Source organism: Echiichthys vipera (assembly GCF_963691815.1).
Source record: "Echiichthys vipera genome assembly, chromosome: 7".
NCBI classification, from domain to species: domain Eukaryota; kingdom Metazoa; phylum Chordata; class Actinopteri; order Perciformes; family Trachinidae; genus Echiichthys; species Echiichthys vipera.
This window is the reverse complement of record NC_139832.1, coordinates 26499845-26513867: the sequence shown is the minus strand read 5'-3', so window position 1 is coordinate 26513867 and position 14023 is coordinate 26499845. Positions and strand designations below refer to the sequence as shown.

The 14023-nt window shown below is 39.0% G+C and overlaps 1 protein-coding gene across 1 annotated transcript in view; it reads right to left on the bottom strand.

The window, feature by feature from the left end:
* Positions 1–350: 350 nt before the first annotated feature.
* Positions 351–14023, bottom strand: part of LOC310949617 (NT-3 growth factor receptor-like) — a gene marked incomplete at its 3' end in the record, with an annotated part of 217476 nt that continues 203803 nt past the window's right edge. Inside the window, exons 17-18 of the mRNA XM_083917114.1 lie at positions 9277–9435; positions 351–536 (exon numbers count right to left, since the gene is read on the bottom strand). Of these exons, the coding sequence (XP_083773240.1) occupies positions 351–536; positions 9277–9435 (345 nt within the window). The remainder of the gene's footprint in view (positions 537–9276; positions 9436–14023) is intronic.

The following is a 14023-nucleotide window of genomic DNA, read 5'->3' as shown; positions in this document are numbered from 1 at the left end:
GACTTGCTTTAACAAGCCAACACCTAGCAGTTTAGGTAACATCCAAGACATTTCCTTTGATTATAATGTGATGCAATGCAATGTCCAGTTCATTCCAATCCAGTTAAATGCACATTACTCCACTTTAGTCCATTTATTCCACTCCTTATATGTCACGCAGTTGGATGCAAGGTACAGTCCGTCCCTCATTCCGATTCACATGGTTAGATCAGAGACTATGCTGTGAGTCCCGAACAGACTTCCCCTTCAAGGCAAACCGTTTCCTTCCAATCCAGTGTACTCATTTCTATTCCAGTGAAGATAGAGTCCAACCAAAAATACATCCAATTCCTTTCCCCTCGTTTCCATTCCTAACCCAGTATATCCAGATAGACCGGTGTGGCTTTCATCATTGTAAAGAGCATCTTCTGAATGTCTTTAATGTTGAGGCGCTGTTGTGGCTCCCTCTGCCAGCAGCCCAGCATCATATCATAGACTTCCTTGGGGCAGAGCCTGGGGCGCTCCAGTACCCTGCCCTGAGTTATGCACTCTATAACCTAGAAAGACAGTAAGATACACTGTTAAACAGGACATACTATATTGTTTAGTTCACAGAAAGCATTGGTTATGCATCATTATACAGTACATCTGCATCACAGAGTGCTACATTTTTTGACGACGGATGATTGGGTGGCTGTGGCCTCAGAAGTCGAAGATCGGCGGTTTGATCAGCAATTCGGTATCCTGCTCCTTCTGTCTGCATGTTGTAGTGACCTTGGGCAAAATACTGAACCCCAAATTGCTCCTGATGCTGTGCATAGGTGTGTGAATGTGGTTTTGATTATTTGATTAGATGATGGACAGCCACTGCCATAAGTGTATGAATGTCTGTGTGAATGGATGAATGTGACAAGTAGTGAGAAGGTGCCTTGAGTGGTCAGAAGACTAGAAAAAGTAAATTTACTTTTTACATGTATCACACACTTAATGCGGAAAAGTAGTAACAGTATGGTCGTAAGGATGTTTCAATCAAGGGAATGTGTTAAAACTGCTGCTTATCTGAAGAGTTGAAACACAGATGCTGCAAAATAAGACTGTAGCATATCCTGAAACACTGACATCTAGTTTTACATAAAAACAATGGATGCAGGTCTATCATATGACACTGCTTTTTGTGTGTTAAGATGGTGACTGTAAATTCATTATTCTAGCCTTGACTTAGCCAAGAGACATGACAGAATACCTTCTGGTGCCCTACCAATCATCACTTGCCATTTGTCACAACCTGCATGATGTCACCGAGAACATTTAGTTTTTGCTGAATATTTGGGAGAGCAAAAATCCCTCCTTCAAATGAAACCCACGAAGCACTTAAATATAATAAAGAAATTAATGCATAAAGCCCTTATGAGTACATTATTTGTCATAACCATTGTTTATAAAAACAATCCCACTTGGAACTAGAAACTATCTCGTGATGTTATCACACAAGACCCAACGCCAAATCGGACCGGATGTCTAAAGTTTCTTTCTATTCCTCTACGTCAGGCCCCTTTGCTCAGATCACACCTATTTTCAAGCTTGGCCTTAATTTTGATCTCTACACACCTGTAATGTTCCGTGACTGTATCTGGTCACGGACAGACATACACACTCAACAAAATACTCCAAACTGCTTCTGTGGCAGTTTCAGCTACAGTAGGTGGTGAATTTGATGTCAATGCAAAACGTCTATTATGGATTTTCTATCAATATAAATATTCTTGGAATATCATGAGTATTACTCAATGTAACTAATGATGAATCAATGAGTGGAGACTTCATAATAATAAGTACAATAGGTAATATTTATCTATTGTATGTATTATAAGGACTTCCCATGAGTTATGTAAATGTAAAAATTCCAAACTTTTTGTCTTTTACCATTCCTTTAATGTTGGGTATACTTTCACAGTAGCCTACAAACCAGATGATTCTGCCCGGCCCCTCTCCCATTCAGCCAGTTTTCCAGCAGACTTGAGATCCGACGGACCAATCCAACCCTACATCTCATGTGGGGCGGGTTTAAAACCATGACCGACAGCGTCACTGTCCAGTCTGCAGGTACGTTCATTGCAGTTTTTCAGGCTCAGAAAAACCCGGATAAAACTGTCAAACTAGACAGCACTGATCAACTATGACTTCATATTCTGTTACTGTCTTAACTCAAAAAATATATAAATATAATTGCAATTCATGGAGTTTTAACATAATCTTTATGTGTTTTGTTATTGTATATTGTTGTTTTGTGACAACATGCACTATTTTGATCGATTGATCGATTTATTGATTGAGATTGTGAGTTCATTTGGACTGCTTTGTATCTGCTTGTAAACTCCCGATACTACTATTTATGCTTGGGATACTTTCTAGGGAAAAACAGAATTGTATATTGATTATATGATGTCTGAAGCTAACCAACGCTTGGGTAGGCAGGTTATTTGTAAATGTTCAAGAGTCAGCAAGCTAAAGAGAGAAGCTAAATAGACCTTGAGTTAAGCTGGCTTGGCAGTTTCCTGGAATGAGGCATCTGTATGTACCACAGGAGTTATTAGGCAGTTCTCCAGTTAAATATATTTCCCTTAATGAGACTCTCTATGTCCCAGAAACAGCTTCAACCTTTCTACAGTGAGCATCAATTAGACCTGTAATTGTAAATCCACTATAGACCAATGCTGCTACAAGTGAGCATATACAGTTCATGGTCCACAACTCCTGAGCCAATTATTTCTGTCCTTGTTATCAGTATCAGTATCAACAAGAGAAAGCTAATAAAATGTTTGGCAGTCCAAGCTCCAAACAGCAGGGTTTAACTGCTCAGTACCAAATCACCATTATCCCATCAGCCATCAGATGCATGACATCGGCACTTGGGGGTCAGGCGCTCAAGTGTATTTTTTGCCATGATTAGTTTTGCACATAGAAGTGTACTCATAGCAGCGATGAAACTCAGCTGTCTCATATCATTGGCTTATTGATGCAACATTTCTACCAGGTGACCAGTATTATCCAATCATATTCATAGGTGGTCTTTATAAAGTGCTTTTATCACCTTGTTGATCCTCAATTGCAATGTCAATCCATCACTACAACTTCCTCCTCATGTCATTGAAGCGTATCTTGCTAAGCTCATGTTCATGTATATCTGATGCTGTATCCCAAGTGTTTAGGGTGTCAGCTCTCTCACCTCACAATCATCCAGAGCTCATTCAAACTGCAGAGCCTTCTCCACCAAATCTGACAATATAACCATTACCAATGAAAGGTCAATTCTTTGATGTGACTCCCTGTCTAGACCGTAAGTGCATCAGAGTATTTCACTGACACATCTGACACGTTCTCATTAATCTATGCAGCTGTCTGCACCAGCTCCGTGCAAGCTCCTGTCTCAGCTGTGTCTCACAGGTGTACATGGGACCTGAAGCTTTTATTTATGATTCAAGTTTATGTTTCTGAAAATAAGGGTAAATGTGAGGTTGATGCCAAATAAAAAAGTACAAATTACAATTTGCAACATAGAGAGGTAAGATGAGGGGTAAGTGTCTCTGAGCTATACCGTAGCTTGTATTTTTTATTTTTATTTGAATTTTTGAACGGTAACACTAAGGAGACCAAACACAGTAGAACATTGCTGTTTTCTGCCGATAACCTGGGTTCAGCTTCTAACTTATTATTTGTTTACTGAAATAAGCAGTGAATTGAGCGGTGATTTTCAAATTATTACCATACTTAACCCAAACCAAAAAGTCATTAAATCTTTATCTAAGTTATTTAGTTCCGATCAATGGCACAATCCACTGTTGGTGTACAGCATTAAATAGACAGTGTGGTTGCTGTTGAAATTAAATTAATCCATTTATAGTAATAATTACCTTATTTCAATTGTGTGCAGTAAATTGGCAGTTATGGAACCCAACACATATCATGAGAAACTTGCTCAGTCAAATCTTTTCCTCCTGCTGTCATAGAGGGTCTATTATATTTTACTTATGCTCAGCACTTTTTGCAAGAGATTCATTTCCTCTTTGTTTTCCAGTGTGCAGTCACTTAAAAAGCCTCACTGACACTTTCCATTAAGAAAATATCTTCCCTCAGGCCATTTGTCCAGGAACTAGAAATATAACTTTTTAAACAACAGTCCAAATGCTACATTATAGTCAGATCCTTTGTCAAAACTATTTAATGTTTAAGAGACATGAGTGTTCGCAGCCACTAATACACTTTGGTGTCTGTTTAGATGTTTATCTTCTACCTTGGTTTGAAATTTGAAATATTATTGCGTATGAGTTCTTTGGAGATACATATTTTCTCTCATTCAGGCTAACAAAGAGAAAAGCTCTGTGGGTGTCTGTGCAGGATGGCTGTAAGGGGGAGCCTGGATGAGGTGAGGAAACACTGTTGTAAATAATGATGAAATCTTGGTGTATTTTGGATTTTGCATTGAGTTGTTTTGTGTGTCATTCCAAACGATTGAAGGTGGGGGTAAGAAGCAAACCGGCATGAGTCCAAAGTGAAGGTGACCGTGGCATGTGACAGGACACATTTAAACATTAATATAATAAAATTAAATATTAGTGAGCAGATACTCACCGGATGGATCAGGTATGAGCCATGACCGTTTCAAATTGAATAGAATGTCTTTGCCAATGTCATTACACAATGTAGTGTTTCTGTGATCAGGTCCATTCACTCAGTCAAAGCGAGCCACGTATTTCCGTGCCACAGCCATCCTGTGATCCCCTTCTCTAACAGGACACAATGAGCTTCACACAGTGTGGTATACAGATTTGAAACATTTTAGAAAAAGAGAGCGTTACTATAGGATTAGATATGAAATAAGTATCATGATGAGTAAAAATTGGACCAGTGCATGTCCATTACTTTCAAAGAATATCTATTTATAAATAGCCCTTAAGAGCAGAAAACCTTTATGCCTTTATTCCTCATCTTCTTGGTATGTGTAATCATATTTTAGCAATGTGTCCATGTTTTCTAATCTGCTTTGATTTACTGTTGTAGTTTGTTAGTGAATTCAATGTGCTCATCTCCACAGCAACAGTCATGTCATACTCAGCTGCTCACACTTTCTGTCTTGAATACATTATTTTGTTACTTATATTTTGGCCTTGTTTTAGTTGTTCACTGTGAAGCTACTGGAAAAAACTATTTCTTGCACTTAAACATGTACCTTTTCGTTTCATTCAAGAACATTTTTATACTAAGAATTTGACTTTTACTTGAGGAAAATTCTTTCTGTTGATGACCAATGAATTAATGACAACTGGAGGCTTTTTTAATGTTCTTTTCTTGCCACACCCCTGGGTATTATTAAAGTAATGGCTTCTGTATGATTATGGTACAGACTATATCAAACTGGTTTTCATGAGAAAAAAAAACTCAGCAAGAAGAATCACCATGTCTGCTCTTGAAAAATAGACCATGTGTGTCCTGTCTTATGAAAGCATTTATTCACTCTCTAGGGTTATGATGGGGTATGACTGCTGCTGTAATATCAAACCTTTCCGAAGTACAGTTCTGCAGTTAAACTGACAATCCAAGACCCAGAGACATGAACTCTTTGCTGAAATAACGGAGGGGAATCCAGGCAAAGCTCTTTTCTTTCCTGATTTCCCTCAAGAAATCATCACAACTGTATATAAAAAGGGTATTTAGACACATAGAGGCAGACCAGTGATAAGGCAATTCTTGGGCCCACAGTATGAAGACATCAGCAATATTTTGTTCCTTCTGTGCGCTGTTCAGTTTTACGTGGAAAGAATGATGATTTCAATTATTTGATGAATCCACTGAGATCTCATTCACATTGTCAAATAACACGGCAGAAGAAAGCGTGTGCATGAATATCAGAACAGGGCTGATGATGTGTGCAAAAAGACACCTCATGAGCCCCGGACAATGTCTGAAGAATTGGTTCCGGAGATAGTCTGGAGTTTCTCCTTTACACATGTACCACACAACCAGACATTCTCCATTTCAGATGCATTCTGGCTTACTGGAAATACTATGTTTGGTTAATGCGAGAGGGGGTGCCTGGGTAGAACAAGTTGTGATGCGTATGCCAGCGCAGACAGCGCCGACTGCGCCGACAGCGCCGACTGCGCTGACAGCGCCGACAACAGAATCTCTTGCTGTTATTTGAATTTGTCCGATGATTATAGATCGTTCCTCACTGACAAAAGTTAATGAATCTCATCGTCTCTCCAGTTAAGAAATTTTCGTTGCGGTCTTTTTGTAACTTACTCTTTTTCTTTACCGTCACAGGTTTGTTGCAGTTAGCCGATGCGAGTTATAAATAAATATATATGCCCCATTCAACTCTGTGGATGCACCAGAGAACAAGCGGCTGTATGATGTGCCTTCACAATAGTGTAAAATCATCCCAGGCTCTTTTTAGGCGAATACACTCATCAAAAAAGCCTTCTAGACATTTATTTCGTGTAACAACTGTTAACGGTGATATCCTTGAGATGCGCTAAAAGCTGGCGGCGGCTTACAGTGATTAACTCGGGGTGGCAAGTTGCACACATTAAAACGGCTTTTTGTAACCACTAATACTGCTCAAAATAACACCAAACCTCTGCAGTAGCATGATAAGAGTCCCTACACATTAACCGATCATATATTACACAACAAATAAGCAAATATCTTTATCTCCGGTCTATCTGTAGCCAATTGCTGCACTCGTGGAATGGCATTCTTCTTCATGCACGCCTTCTTTGGGTTCTTTGGCTCAGAAGCTCTTCTAGGAATTATGAAGCTGTCCTTTTCCAAATGTTTGCTGCGGACACAGTAATCCCTCTGCCTAAGCGTCTTGATTGTTGTCTCAATGTCCAGACTCCAAACCATTAGACACTGGTTTATCAGAGCATGGTCATTGTACAGCAATGGCAGCCTATGAAAAGTTTCTGGGTTGTAAGCTTTCATTTTGGTTTTGCAGGCGGGAAAGATACAAACACGAACCATTCTGTCTCTCCTCACTTCAAGTTGCAGGCTAGTCGGCTTTACCCGTGCCTGCACTCACTGTGCGTCTTCCAGCAACACACGCCCCCTGAGATCTGCGTAATGTTTCGGTGCTGCAGGGAAAGCTGTATGGGACTTTTCTAAACCATTTACCATCTGTTATAAGTGATATTTCACCAAACTGTGTTTTGCTGGAATATATCATCAATGGGCTCCTTCCTTTTGGGTTGTATTTGGTAATTGACTTGATTTAGTGCGAAGAGAAGCTGGTACGGGGCCAGTAGGCAAGTCTTTCAAAACACTCTTTTAATGAACTCCGGGTTCACTAACTACATTGTCGCTGCTTCGATTAATGTGTAGGGGCTCTTATCATGCTACTGCAGAGGTTTGGTGTTTTTTGGAGCAGTATTAGTGGTTAAAAATACATTTTAAAGCGTTCAACTTGCCGCCGGAGCTAATCAGGCTGTTAGTGGCTTTCAGCGTCTGTCCCGGATTTCTCCATTAGTAGTTCGTACACGAAAAAAATGGTGTATAATGTGTATTTGCCTAAAACGAGCCTGGGATGATTTTACACCGAAATTCCACTTTAATGTCAAGATATTTTTCAGGTTTGCAGTGGATGTGTGAAAAGGGGCAATAAAAAACCTTATAACCTTGTTAATTTTGTAGAATAGATCAATTTGTCTGGCTGATCTCTGATGGATTTTTCCATAACTCCACCATCACAGATCACAGGTTGCTTTTATGTTTCCCCAGAGCACAAACAGACCATAATGAAACTGCAGGGATTCAGGCTTGTTGATCAATACTGACTCAACTACTCCCATCGGGCACTGAGCTCAATGTCTTTCTGCTCCATCCTCTGTTTGGGAAGTGTCACTGAAATGTCAAGACTCTCCCTACACTCACTCAGCTGCTCAGTGATGAGACACCAGTGTCACAGCATATTTCCTCTACCAAGATGAAAAAGCCTTGTTCTACAGGTAACATGAAAGTGTGTTTTTTTTTTTCCGTATTTGGCATAGTAATAAATAACTCTGATCCTCCCTGTTAACCTTAAGGTGCTCTTAAAGATGAAAGAACTGGTCTCAGAAAGTTTTTCTGCTCTAATTAGCTGACTTATCTCTTCTTCCGTTGTTTTTTCAGTTACACATTATCACCACTGTGTGGGGGCTTTGTCATAAAGTAGACATAAAGGATAGACCCTGTGTATTACATCTTGGGTATTATTGCCATAATTACTTTTGTCAACATCGTACTCACCGAGTTTATAAGCAAAGATCATTTTTAAAAAACAGATCTGATGGGCATGCTTCTCGCAAGAATTGAAGAGATACTGAAGCTAGAAATGCTTACTTATATTCATTATGTGTATTTGATTAGGTGCTACGTTAAAGTATGTCCCCATTATGTATTTAATCTGAAAAATGTATACTTGGGGACAATAAAAACTGTTGACTAGCAGTCAATCAAACTATAAAATGTTCTGAGTTTTTCAAAAATACATTCAATTCATAGACACAAATATTTAAATCTGGATTATATTTAATTTATTTATATTTTGCCTTAAAACTGTTAAAATCTCCAGAAATAATAGCGAGAACATGAACTCAACGTCCTCAGTGTCCCTGCTGTAAGGTCCAGAACAGACCACAGCTTAATGTTATTATCACTGACAAGAATGATGGCCAACTATTCAACAGTAAGTAAGTAATTTGAATAACTGTGTTTTTCCTGTGATCTAGTTCCGATTGGTGGGTAATAAAAGGCTTGATTACTTAACACTGCAAAGCGTGACTCATGATATAATAGCCAGTAAATTCAGGTTTTTTTATTTAAGTATTTATAGACCTATTAGTATTTATAGATTTAATAACCCAATAGCCACCTCTAATTCACCCGGTACAGCGTGCGCCCCATATAGGCTGAGCCCTTTGTGGCAGCCTGTGTTAGAGTCTGACCCACAGACCTATGCTGCATGTCCAGTAAATATTTGAAATAAAGGTAACAATATGAATGTTATTTGTACCATACATTTTTCAAAATTAGCAAAGATTTACACACAGAACGTCTATAGGTCTATGAATGAGGGCGGACACGGATAATGCACCAGGGTGGCAGATAACATGTATCAGCTTGTGTACAATAGGTTGATGATATGTAGATGACATAGGATATAAGTTTCAGTAAAGTGCCAAAAATCTTGTATCAAATATGAAACAAATTACATTACTGCAGACTTATACTGTACATATACACAAGTAAGTGATGGTGTACCTCATTATTGGCGAGCTGGAACCACGGCTGTTTTCCATAAGTGAAGATTTCCCACAGGATGACTCCAAAGCTCCACACATCACTCTCTGTGGTGAACTTCCTGTACATGATGCTCTCTGGAGGCATCCAGCGGATAGGCAGCATGGTGTGACCTCCCACCTGAACGCACACACAAACACATGCACACACACACGCACACACACACACACACACACACACACACACACACACACACACGCACACAAGAAAGATGATACATATTTTATGAATGATCCCTTTGAGGATGATATAACCAGCATTGAAACCTCACAATTATTAAGGGAAACATAGTCAAATAACAGGGCCAGATGTTAAAACTGATATTTGTAGAAATCGGATTAGGGAAGGGATGTATATTTTCTAAACAACATTATTTTGCTTTTTAAAATTCACAAACAACTCTCAGCTGATTTCATTAAGCTTTAAGTTTGCATTATATGTGAGCTGCAACATTGAAAAGTACCACAAACACATTTTTTCTGAAAAAACAAAATGTTGTAGTCGGCAAATTAATAGATCTAACCTGTATAAGTACCAAGAATTTATAAAAAATTGCTTCTGTTGACCTGCTGGGTTTAAAAAGCACTGTCCGCTGGCTACAAATCAATAGCACATGCACCCTGCCCCATTTCATTAAGAATTTGTATATATAAAACTTTACACTCAATGATGATAATTATGAGGCAATAAAGAAACAGATAAAGCCTACTGAGTTATAACACACACAGACCGGCCACTTCCTCTATTTTGTCACTAGGTGGATTCCTCCTTTAATCGCACATGATTAATGGTGAGGATATGAGAAGACGTATAACCAAGAATGGCTTCTCTATTATACGACGGCGCATAGAGCTGGCAGTGAGTGAATCATTATTCATCTGCTCTCGCATGCACTCCGACTGCTGTGAAATCATAAGGCAGCTTGACTAATTTAGTCAAATATGTGCCTCCTAATCAAGGCTCACATAATGAATGACCTCCAGTGTGCCGCTGACTAATCGTCCTTCCTGCACTCCTCCCTCCCCTCTTCCTCCTGTCCTGCCATCCTTCACCCTTTCCTCCATCATGAATTAGTCATTTATTCAATATTCAATAAGCACTAATACAACTTTCATTTAATCTCTTATTAGTGATCATTACTATGTGTAACCTGACATAGCCTTGTCTCTCTGCTCATTTGCATTCACTGTCTTGAATACTTTAAAAAAAAATTCCGAGTGAGGAATCAAATAAGAGATGAGGGTGAAGCTGTACCTTCATTTAATTCAATTTCTTCAAAAAAACAAAATCCATTCGTGAATGAGTTCGTATTCATTTACAGCTCATTCATTCGGGAGATAAAGCTTATGGAGTACTTCAGTTTTGTCAAAAAAAAAATACATGTATTGGAGTGAATGAAGAGTGGCAGCCTGGCCCCATGACATTGCCTGCACTCGAATCGATTTTCCTTAACAAATCACAAGAGACCGGACTGAGTGCTAAACTTCCGGTTTTGCACTATGTCAACATGAATGGGGGTAACATAATTAGTTGGCGTGGCTCTTTAAAATATCAGGCATTGCAAAACATTATCGACCAAGCCTGTAAATATTCTCATTGGTTCGGGTCATTGTTATCCCCAAAGAAATTTAAGTCAATTTGATTCAAATTTATTTGGGGATTATCGACCAAATTGATAAGATTCTGATATTGAAACGCTCTAATTAGCTGACTTATCTCTTCTTCCGTTGTTTTTTCAGTTACACATTATCACCACTGTGTGGGGGCTTTGTCATGAAGGAGAGGACAAAGGATTGACCCTGTGTATTACAACTTTGGTATTATTGCCATAATTACTTTTGTCAACATCGTACTCACCTTGTTTATAAGCAAAGATCATTTTTAAAAAAACAGATCTGATGGGCATGCTTCTAGCAAGAATTGAAGAAATACTAAAGCCAGAAATGCTTACTTATATTTATTATGTGTATTTGATTAGGTGTTACGTTAAAGAATGTCTGTATTATGTATTTAATCTGAAAAATGTATACTTGGGGACAATAAAACCACTGTTGACTAGCAGTCAATCAAACTATAAAATGTTCTGAGTTTTTCAAAAATACATCCAATTCATAGACACAAATATTTTAATCTGGATTATATTTGATTTATTCATTTTTTGCCTTAAAACTGATAAAATTTCCAGAAATAATAGCAAGAACATGAACTCAGCGTCCTCAGTGTCCCTGCTGAAAGGTCCAGCACAGACCACAGCTTAATGTTATTATCACTGACAGGAATGATAATTCAACATTAAGACCCAAATTTGAATAAACTGTATTTTTCCTGCGATCTACTTCCGATTGGTGGGTAATAAAAGGCATGAATGCTTAACCCTGCAAAGCCTGAATCATGATATAAGAAGTTGTGATGGCTTGGATTGAAAAGTGGAGGAAGAGAGAGAAAATACCAAGGGACGAAGAGAAGAGACACGTCAGAGAAAACAACATGAAGTGTCCAAAGTTTGAGAGGGTTTAAAGCTCATTTTAAACAAAAACTCTGTACATTGTGTCTACTATACAATCCAACTAGCTTACCACAATAGCACGACGTCAATGCTTCGCGTCTCAGCAGAAAAAATCTGCACTACACATCCAGCTTCCATGGAGCGACACGACACAAGGTAACATTAACCACATTACAAAATAATGACACTTTGGTGACTTTCAACTGGCTCCATATCACTGCAGGCATGGATTGCAAAGTGGAGGAGACCCCATCAAATGTCATTATAATTTAATGGTAAATTTCCTGAATAACAACTTCCACTGCTCACTTCTAAGGGAACGTGTACATGAAATGTCTGCAAATGACAAGTAGTAATAGTAGTAGTAGTCTTGAATGATATAATTATGATGGTTTCAGTTAAGCAGTAATCCATATCTACAATACTTACGCATTCAGTCGGCTGCTATGCCACGCTTTTCTGACTGTTTATTACATCGGCTGGGTGTCCTTTTTTATACATATTATATGGTTTACTTCCTTGAAAGCTTCAATTTGCAGATTTGGCTCACACCTCTTTTCCATTTCAGCATCAGTACATTTGTGTTAAACCTTGTGGTCTGTTGAAATAGGCCGTGAGCCTGCATTTATCTGAATGTACTCTTGCCTGGCTTGACCTAGTTGATCATTCTCAACCTGACTTGGCCGACGTGAAACGCATAAGCCAGGATGCACTGACTAGACTTGGTCAAGCCTTATTATCTTGGATTTCTTCATTTTGTTTTTGTGAAATAGCCCTCTGGATAACTTAGATAATTCAGACATACTGAACTGCGATCTGCTCAGTCTGAGCTGCAGAGTTCCCAGAGCTCTGTTTGACTGCAGGCAAAGCGTCTGCACAGGGAGGAGAATCACTGTAAGAAAGTGATATCCTCTGTCACTGTGGCTGTCGGAGCCTGAATTGGAGATAGCGGATGCATGTTAATCAGCCAGTCATTCTGTCCTCTCAGATGGAGTACAGCTGGGAGGATATGTGTGCCTGCGCAGTGTCTGGAAAGGAAGTTTTTGGCTCCCTTGCCAATGGATGAACTAAATAAAAAAATACCAAAGAAAAGAGGAAAATAACTCACGTCAGCTTAATTTCTCAAGAACTCAAAACAACAAAACACCTTCAACACCGTTTCTGACAGTCAGTGTTTCTATTAACCGTGACCATAGTTCCATAACCTCAACCAAGTGTTTATTATTGTAACCACAGCAGCAGATCCAGCCTTTTCTGCTGCTGTCTTCCAGTGCCCCTGCTGTTGGAGTAGCCATTAAAAAGAAAATAGTCCACAGAAGCTGCTTAGGAGGACGGGACTCAATGGACTCATTGACATTTACTGCCAAATATAAATGATTTCCCACTGTGCCAATTACAGTGCTGAGAGAGTCTCCTGAAAATCCCTCTGAGCTGCTGTTGTTATAATCTATGAAGACAAACCTCTTCTTCAGAAACAGGAAACCTAATGCCGGGCTTCTCCATTTTCTCCATCTGTGACTAACATGATTATTTTCAACATCTCGTCCAGGCTCATTATAAAAATATAAATCCTAAAAAATAGTTAGTCTAAGTCCTTAAACTATCCTTAAGATGCTATACAGTGACTCCTTATGTGACCGTAGCAGCCTCCTCACACTAATGGAAGAGGTTATTTCTCCTCTGTCCTCTATAGCTGCTTAATTGATCAAATTTGACTTTAAATTATCATTTTTAGGCTTCGAACGATTATGAAAACAAGATAATTGAGATGAAATGATTAGCGTGCCACATTCTGTCACGCAATGAGGCTGTCGTGTTTGGTACTATTTCCGTAAAAAGTAGTGATGTTCCCCGTCAGGACGCTCTTGATGGTGCAGTAGAAATCCCTCAGTATTTGAGGGGATACCTGTAATTTCCTCAGGTATCTAAGGTTAAAACAGTCTCTGCCTTTCCTTTCTCACCACTGAGTCAGTTTACAGTTCCCAGGTCAGGCCTTTATTAGGTACTCGAAGTGCCTAAGTGACTAATGGTAACAAGAATTTTTTGAATTGGCCTGTATTGCAAGGTGATCACTCTATACTCAACCATCAATGTATGTCCACTAAACATGCTTGTTTTAGTCAAAGACAGGCTCAGATTGTTATTTTAAGTGTCTCTAAAATTGGGCCCAGGTTGAAAAATACCAAAATTCTGGGGGGTGTA